Source organism: Culex quinquefasciatus, chromosome 1, assembly GCF_015732765.1.
Source record: "Culex quinquefasciatus strain JHB chromosome 1, VPISU_Cqui_1.0_pri_paternal, whole genome shotgun sequence".
NCBI lineage: Eukaryota > Metazoa > Arthropoda > Insecta > Diptera > Culicidae > Culex > Culex quinquefasciatus.
The window spans coordinates 60,947,628-60,960,651 of record NC_051861.1 but is presented as its reverse complement, the minus strand read 5'-3'; the positions used below and the strand labels follow the sequence as shown (position 1 = coordinate 60,960,651).

At 39.3% G+C, this 13,024-nt stretch overlaps 1 protein-coding gene across 1 annotated transcript; it reads left to right on the top strand.

The window, feature by feature from the left end:
* Positions 1-224: 224 nt before the first annotated feature.
* On the top strand, positions 225-11,711 carry LOC119769872 (uncharacterized protein K02A2.6-like). The gene is made up of 4 exons (XM_038263619.1): positions 225-1,094; positions 1,350-2,767; positions 3,742-5,383; positions 11,586-11,711. The coding sequence occupies exons 1-4, from the start codon at positions 225-227 to the stop codon at positions 11,709-11,711; spliced, it is 4,056 nt and encodes a 1,351-aa protein (XP_038119547.1).
* The last annotated feature ends 1,313 nt before the right edge of the window (positions 11,712-13,024 follow it).

Here is a 13,024-nt window from a genome sequence, read left to right as displayed (position 1 = left end):
AAAAGAACGAAATTCCGGTTGATGCAAGACAAAATAACAACTTTTGTCTTTTTCATAGAAACGTGAACCACGCTAGTGTGGATAGCCTGCCGCAATTTCCAAAAAACGTGCCGCATGGCTTGATCTGGGAAACCTTCACCGCCTACCTGGAGAAGTTTAATCTATCGTTGTCTCTCTACCACGTCAGTGATTCAGCTCAGAAAGCTAAGCTGTTGTACCTGGCCATGGGTGATGACCTTCAGGAGATCGTACGTACCAACGGCTTGCGCCCGAGTCTTGGGGACCCTGAGTGCTACGAGAAGATGATTAAGAACATCGAATCATATTTCCGCTCATTGACCGACGCCTCAGCGGAGCATGATGCATTCGGCGAGATGAAGCAGGGACCCGACGAACCGGTGATGAAGTTTGTAGCCAGACTCAAGTCGAAGGTCAGTGCGTGCGGCTATCACACGGACGACGAGGAGCGGTTTGTGCGATCTCAATTTTTGAAGGGGATGATCGATCAAAGCTTGGCCGAACACGCGAGGATCCACAACCACGCTCTGGGAGAGCTGATCAGCAACGCTCACCGCGCAGAGAATCTGGCCAGTAAGAGAAAGGAGGCTCTGGCGAAAGAGGCGCAAGCAAGGGGAGCGCTAGTGCACGAATCATTCGCTTTGCAGTCAGGAAGAGCATCAGGACGTTTGCGTGAACAGAATTCCCTCGGACGCGCGAAGGGCTACCACGAGCGTGAGCAGACAACCCGCAGGTACGGACCAGGTGACACAAGCGGAAACGGGCGGAGCTCCGGTGGTTACCAGGAATACGGGCGGAACTCCGGAGGAACACGTGGACAGGGTTCACGTGGACGAGACATCCAGCGCAACGAAGGAAACGGACCAGGGAGGAACAGGAGCTCGTCGGCTAGAGTGTCGAATGGGCGCAAAAGTTGCCCCAACTGCTACAGTGACCATAATGACCGAGAGCCGTGTCCCGCCACGGACAGGAAGTGCTGGCGATGCAATGGAGTTGGTCACTTTGCATCTGCCTGTCGTCTCCCTGGATCGAGGAAGTTCGCTCGACAGATCGAACGGGATAATTCTCGCGACCAGGTATGAAGAAACACCTTTTGTTTTTTCCCTTTCTCATGTGGAATCACCTTACAAAAACGTTGTCTAACGATTATTCATTAAACTGAAATGTTACTTTGCTTAGCACTAACTCAAATGTTTTGATCTGAATTAAATACATGCGAATGGACACGAATTTAGAAGCCAAACTTTAGTATTATTGAATCATTCATGACTAACTGATCGTCGAAGGAACGAAATTACATCCCTCTTTCCCCGTTATGTCCCTCTCTGCAGCTTGATGTAAACACGTTGTCCCTAGACGACGTCCTCGTTGACTGCTGTGTGGGCTTGTCGGAACCGATCAAGTTCATGGTGGACTCGGGCACGGATGCTAACATAATTGGGGGTTTGGATTGGAGGAAACTTCGCATTGACGTCGACCGTGGCCGCGCAGCGATCCGAATGGTAAAGACCTCAAGAACCACAAGTCTCCGTGCGTACGCGTCAAGCGAACCGCTGCAGGTAGAGCTCGCGTTCGAAGCGGATATACAGATCGCAGGAGTCTCCGGCAGGGCAGTCCGCGCCGAATTCCTTGTTGTCCCCGGCGGCACTCGATCACTTCTCGGCCGATCGACAGCAAGCGACATGCAACTCTTGCGGGTCGGGCTGGAAACTAATGCTTGTCGCGGAGTCAAGGAGCTGGATGTGTTCCCCAAGATGCCCGGCGTCAAGGTGCAATTCAGTGTGGATCGCTCGGTGGTGCCCGAAAAGAATGCGTACTACAATGTACCAGCTGCATTCCGCGAGGGCGCCAGGAAGCGGCTTCGGGAAATGCTGGAAAAGGGAATAATCGAGGAGGTGAAATCCGCCCCGAACTGGATTAGTGGTATGTCAGCGGTGCCAAAGGGGAAGGACGATTTCAGGCTGGTGGTGAATATGAAAGCTCCCAACAGAGCCATCAAGCGTGAGTACTTTAGACTACCCTTGGTACAGGAAATGAAAGTGAAGTTAAGTGGCGCAAAATACTTCACCAAGTTGGACCTGACCAGCGCCTACTACCACCTAGAGTTGGCCGAGGAATCTCGCGATTTGACCACCTTTTTGAGCGAGGAAGGAATGTATCGTTTCTGCCGGCTTCTCTTTGGAGTGAACGCTGCGCCTGAGATCTTTCAGCGGGAGATGGTACGGATCCTTAAGGGAATTAAGAACATCATCATTTATATTGATGATATCTTAATATTTGGTGCGACACTCGAAGACCTAAGGGAAACGGTTGCTAAGGTAATGGCGGTTCTGAAGGCCAACAACCTCACGCTGAATCCGGGAAAGTGTGAGTTTGATAAGCGTCGAATCACGTTCCTGGGACACGAATTGGATGAACACGGCTTCCACGTGGACGAGAACAAAATCAAGCACGTTGAGAAGTTCCGGCAGCCAAGAACGGCTTCAGAGTTACGGAGCTTCCTAGGGCTGGCATCGTTCATCAGTCCATACATCCAGAACTTCGCACGGCTGACCGGTCCGCTATGGGAAGTAGCTTCGACAAAAACGTGGAAATGGGGCCCAGGACAATCCGATGCTTTCGAGAAAACGAAGACGCGCATCTCTCAGTGCACAGTCACTTTGGGATATTTCTCGGATTCGGATAAAACGGTACTCTACGCCGACGCTTCTCCAACTGCGCTGGGCGCCGTTTTGGTCCAAGAACCTCGGTCTGGAAGTCCTCGTATAATATCGTTTGCTTCAAAGGCGTTAGATCCGACGGAGAGGAGATACGCTCAAAACCAGCGGGAGGCACTTGCTGCTGTTTGGGCCGTAGAGTACACAGAAAAAAATATGTAAATTTACACAGCACGTAATTACTGTTTCTTATGTAAACTCACTCAATGTAATGTTGAAATATGATGTAAAGAGTAAAAAGTCATGGAAATTACTCCAATGTAAATCTAAATCTAATGTAAATCATGAATAGAATGGAAACGTTGAGCATGGAAACTCAAATCTGATGGAATTCTACCCGTGTTCGGCTTCCTGTAAATTCCTATTTAATGTAAATCATATATCCAATGTATTTCTGCCAAACGTTGACTTCAAAACTACCCGAACTAAAAATAGTTATATTTGGTTCTCTTTCTATCGCTCTCATATTTCGCTTGCCCACCTGAACAAGTTGATGCTTTAGCCGTTCGTTTATAAAATGCGAAGATGGCTCAGTCGGCAGCGGGTAGCAGCAGTAACACCGAACATCCTACCCGTCGTCCGTTCGATTCCAGTCCAGCATTATTCCACTTGGCCGTCGACGAGAAAGCGTCCCCTACCTGTGAAACATCTTTTTAAAATCAGATTTTCCTTTTGCTGCCCGCTTCAACCATTTTAAAATAGAACATAGGCCACACCCTTTCCTACTGCAATCCAAGTCGAGCTTCTTTTTCCCATTGGCCAATCAGAATTAGTTGATTTGAACTAATGTAAATTTCAAAAGTAATGTAAATCCCAAAACTAATGTAAATTTTCAAAACTAATGTAAATTTCCAATGAATCTAGTGTAAATTTCCAATGAACCTAATGTAAATATACATCATTTATCATGATACCTTTTGGTACATGATAAATAATGTAAATTTACAGGAATATTTTTTTCTGTGTACTTCTCATTCTACCTGCTGGGAAGACACTTTACGCTTAGGACTGATGCTCGAGGAGTGGCATTCATTTTGAACAGGACGCGCGAGAACTCCAAGCGAGCTCTGACCAGGGCTGATGGTTGGGCTTTGAGGCTTAGTCCGTACCGCATCACCGTGGAGTACGTCGAGGGAAGGTTCAATATTGCAGATCCGTCTTCTCGGCTTTACGTCGGGGTAGACGACCCGTTCGATGAAGCTGAGAGCCCATGGGAGGTCGCAAAGATCGATGCGGTGGACGCCAAATTTCTGACCGAACGAGAAGTTCAGGAGGCTACTGCGCGGGATCACGAGCTTTCGCTTGTATCACGGGCCCTGAGGTCCGGGGTGTGGCCGAAAGAAATCCGCAGGTTTCAGCTTGTTGAAAACGATCTCTATGTCAGGAACGGTATCGTCGCCAAGTTAGGCTGTGTCGTGGTGCCGGAACCCCTCCGCCGCAAAGCCTTGACTGTGGCGCACGAAGGTCACCCGCTCGTTGCAAAGCTGAAGAGCATCCTCCGCGAACGGGTGTGGTGGCCTGGGATGTCCAAGGATGCCGAGGATTGGGTCAAGTCCTGCCAAACGTGCACGATGAATGGAATGCCTGAAAAGACGACGCCGTTAATTCGAATCTTTGCTCCAAAATCGGTATGGGAGATGCTGGCAGTTGACTTCAACGGACCCTACGCCAGGTTTGGCGGAATTTACATCCTGGTGTTGGTGGAATACCGGTCGCGATTCGTGTACGCCCGGCCAGTTAAGTCGACTAATTTTGAAAACACCAAGCGCATCTTTGACGACATCTTCGAGAAGGAAGGTTTCCCGAAAGTGATCAAATCCGACAACGGGCCACCGTTTAACGGAGAAGAGTATAAAAACTATTGTTTGGAGCGAGGAATCGAGCCAATCTTCTCAACTCCACTCTTCCCTCGACAAAACGGGATGGCCGAGTGTTACATGAAGTTGGTCAACAAGGCCATGGCCTCTGCTGCTCTGAGCGGAACTGGTTTTGAGAGGGAACTTCAAGCCGCGGTCAGAGCCCACAATTCCTCCGCGCACTCAATCACCAAGGTTCCTCCAGAGGAAATGATGTCCGGGAGGAAAATTAGACGAAATTTGCCTCTGCTGGTGAACAAGGAGATACGACTGGACAACGAGGCCATCGACGAGAGGGACCGGAAAGCAAAGCAGAAAGGAAAGGAACGCGAAGATGCCCGGCGGGGAGCTCGTGAGTGTAACATCAAGCCCGGTGACAAAGTGATAATCCAAAAACAGTCGCGCTCAAAGGGAGACTGCAAATTCGGCTCAACAAAATACATGGTCATTGAACAAACTAACGGGAACCTCACTCTGGAGGACGACGAAGGCTTACGCATTAAAAGACACGTATCCCAGACGAAGCGGGCGCACAAGTGGCGAGGTGAATCCCCCGGACACGGCGTTCGGTCCAGTACAGCAAACGATTCGCCGCAATCCGAAGAGGCCGTGCGGCCAAATGCATCTGCATATCCACTCCAACCTGCTGGCAGTGGCCGACGAAGCGCTATACCCGACCTGTCCCGATCCGGACAGGAGGCTCGTCCTTCCAGGCAGAAGCAGGTTCCACTCTATCTACAAGACTATGTGCGGCTGGTGGAGGAGGACTTGGCGTATCAGAAAGCGAAACAGGTAGATGCGTGGGTTTCTCGGCTGTGTTGTTCGATATGACCTAAAATCCAATCATTTTTTTCCAGAATTGATTTTTGTTTCATAGCAGTTCGGTCCGGTTAGGAATCGACGATTCGAGGAGATTCTTCGGTTTAATCTTTTTTGTTTGTGCACAACAATTTGACAAGCAAAGGGCTCAAAGAATAAAGGGTTCAGAACACCAAATTCTAGCTTTAGTAGTAGGTATTTAACTGTTACGAGTGAATTTACCTGGACTGAAACTGACTTGGCTGCTTGAGATTTGAACATTTCGATGCGATTTGTCAGTTGTCATGCCAACTGTCAGTTGTTGAGGGATTCTGATACCATTTATTTTGGTGTGGAGATGGATTTTGATGTTTCACGAAATCCAAATAGGAACAAAACGGAAAGTGAAACAACCCAGTGAGAAAAAATCGAGGCAAGATTTAGTTTTTTTTTTTTTCATTTCACCAAACGAAAGCATACACTAAGAGCTAAGATTAAGCAAGGCTAAACAAATACCAAAACTTTTTAAAGTTTTTTATCTCTGGAGAGGGGGAGAGATGTGTGGGCATGAACACACCCCTCGTAAGCAGTGTAACGTTTGACGTCTGATGACACGTCAGGGCAATGGAGCACCACGCTCGACGCAAGCTGCCGACTCGGGCTTTGTCCTCGTCCTCTTTCATCGTCCAACCTTCGGAGAGGTAAGTCATCATCTCCGCGCCGGGAATCACAAGTTGCACAATTACTTTTGGTAATCTGGGGTGATGCAGTTTAGTTTTTTGGGTCAGATTGGGGCTGTGTTTGTTTAATTTTGGTCAACGCATTGTCGATCTACTGCCGGATATGCAAAAGACAAGTCATTTGTATTGAGTAAAAAGCTAAATTCAAGCATAACATTTTAAATAAGCCAATACGGATTTGAAAACAAGCAATCCTAGCAATCCTGATCTTAATTTCTTAAATTCTTAAATTCCTAAATTCTTAAATTCTTAAATTCTTAAATTCTTAAATTCTTAAATTCTTAAATTCTTAAATTCTTAAATTCTTAAATTCTTAAATTCTTAAATTCTTAAATTCTTAAATTCCTAAATAAATTCTTAAATTCTTAAATTCTTAAATTCTTAAATTCTTAAATTCTTAAATTTAAATTCTTAAATTCTTAAATTCTTAAATTCTTAAATTCTTAAATTCTTAAATTCTTAAATTCTTAAATTCTTAAATTCTTAAATTCTTAAATTCTTAAATTCTTAAATTCTTAAATTCTTAAATTCTTAAATTCTTAAATTCTTAAATTCTTAAATTCTTAAATTCTTAAATTCTTAAATTCTTAAATTCTTAAATTCTTAAATTCTTAAATTCTTAAATTCTTAAATTCTTAAATTCTTAAATTCTTAAATTCTTAAATTCTTAAATTCTTAAATTCTTAAATTCTTAAATTCTTAAATTCTTAAATTCTTAAATTCTTAAATTCTTAAATTCTTAAATTCTTAAATTCTTAAATTCTTAAATTCTTAAATTCTTAAATTCTTAAATTCTTAAATTCTTAAATTCTTAAATTCTTAAATTCTTAAATTCTTAAATTCTTAAATTCTTAAATTCTTAAATTCTTAAATTCTTGAATTCTTAAATTCTTAAATTCTTAAATTCTTAAATTCTGAAATTCTGAAATTCTGAAATTCTGAAATTCTTAAATTCTTAAATTTTTAAATTCTTAAATTCTTAAATTCTTAAATTCTTAAATTCTTAAATTCTTAAATTCTTAAATTCTTAAATTCTTAAATTCTTAAATTCTTAAATTCTTAAATTCTTAAATTCTTAAATTCTTAAATTCTTAAATTCTTAAATTCTTAAATTCTTAAATTCTTAAATTCTTAAATTCTTAAATTCTCAAATTCTTAAATTCTTAAATTCTTAAGTTCTTAAATTCTTAAATTCTTAAATTCTTAAATTCTTAAATTCTTAAATTCTTAAATTCTTAAATTCTTAAATTCTTAAATTCTTAAATTCTTAAATTCTTAAATTCTTAAATTCTTAAATTCTTAAATTCTTAAATTCTTAAATTCTTAAATTCTAAATTCTTAAATTCTAAATTCTTAAATTCTAAATTCTTAAATTCTTAAATTCTTAAATTCTTAAATTCTTAAATTCTTAAATTCTTAAATTCTTAAATTCTCAAATTCTTAAATTCTTAAATTCTTAAATTCTTAAATTCTTAAATTCTTAAATTCTTAAATTCTTAAATTCTTAAATTCTTAAATTCTTAAATTCTTAAATTCTTAAATTCTTAAATTCTTAAATTCTTAAATTCTTAAATTCTTAAATTCTTAAATTCTTAAATTCTTAAATTCTTAAATTCTTAAATTCTGAAATTCTGAAATTCTTAAATTCTTAAATTCTTAAATTCTTAAATTCTTAAATTCTTAAATTCTCAAATTCTTAAATTCTTAAATTCTTAAATTCTTAAGTTCTTAAATTCTTAAATTCTTAAATTCTTAAATTCTTAAATTCTTAAATTCTTAAATTCTTAAATTCTTAAATTCTTAAATTCTTAAATTCTTAAATTCTTAAATTCTTAAATTCTTAAATTCTTAAATTCTTAAATTCTTAAATTCTTAAATTCTTAAATTCTTAAATTCTTAAATTCTTAAATTCTTAAATTCTTAAATTCTTAAATTCTTAAATTCTTAAATTCTTAAATTCTTAAATTCTTAAATTCTTAAATTCTTAAATTCTTAAATTCTTAAATTCTTAAATTCTTAAATTCTTAAATTCTTAAATTCTTAAATTCTTAAATTCTTAAATTCTTAAATTCTTAAATTCTTAAATTCTTAAATTCTAAATTCTTAAATTCTTAAATTCTTAAATTCTTAAATTCTTAAATTCTTAAATTTTAAATTCTTAAATTCTTAAATTCTTAAATTCTTAAATTCTTAAATTCTTAAATTCTTAAATTCTTAAATTCTTAAATTCTTAAATTCTTAAATTCTTAAATTCTTAAATTCTTAAATTCTTAAATTCTTAAATTCTTGAATTCTTAAATTCTTAAATTCTTAAATTCTTAAATTCTTAAATTCTTAAATTCTTAAATTCTCAAATTCTTAAATTCTTAAATTCTTAAATTCTTAAATTCTTAAGTTCTTAAATTCTTAAATTCTTAAATTCTTAAATTCTTAAATTTTTAAATTCTCAATTCCTGATTTTGAATTCATTTTTTTTTTATTTTTGATAAAAAAATAGTTTTTGAATGTTAGAATTTCGGGTTTTTTTGTAAATTCCGTAGTAACATTTCAATAGGGCGAATCCGCGTTTGTAAACAAACAGTCTATCCCTTTTGCTCAAGTGACAGTTCACGTCAAGTAAGACAGGGATAGACTGCTTGTTTACAAACGCAGATACGCCCTATTGAACTGTTACTGCGGAATTTGTCTTTTCGAATTTCTAAATTTCAGATTTTTAAGCTTTTTTAATTTCGACTTGTTATTTCTGAATAAAATAAATACTTTAATATTAAAATTATTATTCAACTCTGCATATTTTTTATTTAGAATTTCCAAATTTGAGATTTTTTACTATTGAGTTTTTCAGTCAGATAATAGATATTTGTATGATAACTGTCAAGTTTATTTTCACTCTAGTTTACTTCATTTCGATCCGTGCGGATCAATTGGGTCCTAAAATGAAGCTTAGATTGCTGATATTATTGTTTACAGCGATAAAGCTTATTTTTTCTGAGTACAATGACCCTTTGTACGACCACAAAGAGTTTAAAATGGATTTTGAAATTAATTTTGAACAATTAACCTTGCAGTCCTTCTTCACAGAAAAGCTCCCACTTGACAGCTCGTTCCAAGGGGACCATAGTTGACCCATCGAAAAAATGTTAAATTAACGACTCGTCTCTTTGTATTCATAGTAATGCATTCTGCTAGAACGCTCAACCATCTGAATCTGAAATGGGTTTTAATCGTGTTTTTTACCGTTGTACATAAAAATTGACATAGTGCTTTAGTACCCAATTGAACAGCGCACTGGACTCACAATCCAGAGGTTGCTGGTGTTTACTAGAAATAGTTGCCGACAGATATAAAGACAACTTCTGTTGTTACCGTAAACTGGGGTCAATCGGGACACATGGGGCGAATTGGGACAGCAGTTTTAACCATGTTGGAGCATAATATTCTGATTTTTCTGGTTGGTTTCGGTTAGAACAGACTCAGGCCAACAAAATGTGTACATCCATTTCCAAATTTAAAAGCTTTAAGTGCTCTAGAAACTGCTGTCCCTATTCAGACTGTAGTCCCGATTCACCCCAGATTACGGTACTCATTTCGTCCAAAAAACTATATCTGTCCTTTTAATTTCAAACTTCTGCATGAGATTCGGTGGGGATTTTCAATATTATTAAATCGAATACAATATTATTGAAACGTTTGTGAGATTCAGTCGCATACAAAAGGAAAATTCTTGATATATATTTGAATTTTAATACATAATTTAAAAATGTGTTATGGGACCATCCATAAACCACGTGGACAACTTAGGGGTTTGCCGATTTCCACGCTCCATACAAAAAAGATTTTATTTGTATGGAAATTGTCCACGATGGGGGGGGGGGGGTTGCGATTCCCAAAAAAGTGTCCACGTGGTTTGTGGATGGTCCCTATTTAAAAAAAGTTATTTTTAAATTCTGAACATTCATGTTTAAATTTTCTGTGATGATTTGCTTATTTTAAATATAGGTGGTTGATTATTTTTTATTTAAAAATTACTAAAAAATGATAAATAACACAATTTTTCAATTTAATAAAGTAGTTTTGAACCAAATTACTAATTTCTTCAATATTCATTCAAATTTGTTAATCAAAATAAATGCAACTTCAATCAAAACAAAGACAAATAATTCAAAGAATCGCTGAAAAAATTAGCCACTTGCAGCTCGGGGACTTCTCGAGCACCTATCTTGGGTACTCGACGGATCCCCGATGAACTTTTTCTTCGCTGAATGAACTCGAAGGCTAATTTAGCTTTAGCTTTGCTACCCGCGGTGCGAAAGTTGGGGTGCAAACATGTCGGGAGCAAATCGGATGAACTCTTTTAAAAATTTTAATATGATATTTTATTGATGTAAGTAAACTATAAGGACATATAATGCAATTGGAAGCATGTTCTATCATAAAATAAATAAATTAGATCCCTGCGGTGATTCGGTAGCCAAATTAGGTCCCAGCGGTGCGAAAACGTGTATTAGCTACGGAGCAAAGCTAAAACTGGGGATCCAACCGATAGGTTTGCCACGCAATTAGATCTCTGCGGTGGAGATGCCTAAGTGTTTCAGTTTAGGTATCCCTGAAAACAAGAATATTTGTACCAAGCTCAGCCACACTCCCATACACACATACACCAATACATATTTTTAGACTTTGCCATAAATGCAACTTAGATTTTTATCATGGACTTTGAAATTATTTATGAAAATTTGCCATCATTTCACAGAGGCATCGATATACTGTAATCACAGACAAACAGACGTGACTCTCCATACAAATTATTATTGAAATCCATCGTCCTTCATCAAACCACCAAATCACGGCGACGCCAGCGCTGCCTGGTGAGCTGATGCCGAAGCGCAGCCCAAACATACCAATACCCTTCACTGTCATGTGTCATGTCAATGTATGTGTGAGACAATCAAGCCATAACGATTGTAAACATAATCAGCTGATCGAAATAATTTTGTTGTTGCTGATCGTCAGTACCCGATGAAAACATAAAAATCAACACCGATAGCCGAAGATGACGGTGGGTCGGTTCCACGGTTGGTTCCGTTGCCAATGGAAGAACCTCATGTGCCAAATCATGCGGCAGCATCAGCACCGACGCAACACAACCGCAACGACAGAGAATAAAAAACTGGTCCTCCCGTTGCTTCCAAATTCTGTCGAAGATTCCTCCTCCACCGAAATCTCAATACCCCTGGTCACGAAAACACCAGTAGTGACCGCTGAAATAGAAAAAAAATCCAATTCAAATCTATCAGAATTGGTCCCCATGATGGGCGTTTGGAAACATCCGCGGGGAACGTGTCCACGGAGCAGTTAAGTTGCGCCAAACAACAACAGCAAAAAGTCGCAAAGATTCCAAAAAACGCTACCACAAAATCATACATCGAAACAGAATCAAAGAAACTCAACTGTAGAAGAAGATTGAGTGGCGCCCACGATCGACGCAATATCGCCAAAAGGACGACCAGCAGCAGAAATCTGAGCAGCAGTCCACGAAGGATAAGCATCAGGTTCCTCCGAAGGAGATGACTCCACCATAGGATCCGGCTTCCTCCGCAGTATCGGGCGCCTCAGCAGCAGCCTCAACATCGGCGGGCTGTTGAGAAGTCCTCCCGGGTTAATAGTGGGGCAAAGGTATGTCTTCGTTAGTCAGCCGCTCATATGACCCTGACCAAGACTGCCCCAATCTTGTCCAGCAAAGCCTGGATTGTGGATCATCGTTAGAATTCTTGAATTCCATCATAATTGTTTTGTTTTCATTTGCTGCCTCACACGTGCTCAAGCTCAACTTAAAAACACACATCACACACACTAAGAAAAGACGGGCGAGCTGTCACGACAGCAGCGACATCAGCGCCGGGTGAGTGGATGCCGAACCAAAATTTCATTTGAAATAACCGTTTTAGAAGGACGATGGTTTGGCACTCGAGTGTCCTGTTTGTCTGTTCTGTAATCATCCTGAAATTCAGCTAATCAAACTTCCAGAATAACTAAGTACCCGAAATTGGGTTGAATTTCCAGTAAAAGTAGACAAGCGTACCAAATGTCACTCACTAAGTGACACTCACATGCTCAAACAGTTCTCACTCGCAGATGGCTCTCACGCTCACACTCATCATTCATTTTTCTACACTCACTTCCACACATACTTGAAATGTCAACATGAAACGCGCTCACCCGGGTCTTGAAGACTGGAGACTGCTCGCCGTTCCGCAATCGCCACCGCAACAAAATGTAAGAGTTAATAATAAAACGAAAAATACAACAAAGATGAAGAGCATTAAGCTATACCACTTAGCATGTAAAGGAAATGTAATTATTATAAGAAAGTTCAATAAAGATATATTTAATTTAAACAAAATCAAATCAAGCCATCCACATTAACGACCCCCAGGTCTTTTGTGGTCTCTATTGCAAGTTTCTGCTCGAACCTATGAGTCCAAAGGCTTGAATGGGGAGAGCACCCAAACCTCTTTTTACTCCAAGGAACCCTTCCACTCCAGGGTTCGAACTGACGACCTTTGGATTGCAAGTCCAACCTCCGCCAGCGATGCCACAGGAGCAGGCTTGGTTTGGTGTGATGTTTGTCTTTATAGCAGGGAGACGACTCACTTACTTGGAATGACTTAACGGCCTAACAACAACCAAGGTCGGGACCGACGTTTTACTTTCTCATCCGATAGAAGGTTGAAATATCGCAAATTTGCCCATTCTCCTTTTAAAAAGATGTTATTGTCATCATCAAATTCCTAACAAATCCGTATGCCAGATGCTAACTTTGAATTCCTACGTTGTGTTGTTGTTGTCCAGGCGCGTAGAATCTCCAAATTGAATAGAATAAAACAATCGTATG

Coding starts and splice junctions, on each gene's coding strand:
- LOC119769872 (XM_038263619.1), top strand. CDS start 225: ATGGGTGATGACCTTCAGGAGATCGTACGTACCAACGGCTTGCGCCCG. Junction 1,095..1,349: donor GGGATAATTCTCGCGACCAG/GTATGAAGAAAC, acceptor CCCTCTCTGCAG/CTTGATGTAAACACGTTGTC. Junction 5,384..11,585: donor CGTATCAGAAAGCGAAACAG/GTAGATGCGTGG, acceptor ACTCAACTGTAG/AAGAAGATTGAGTGGCGCCC.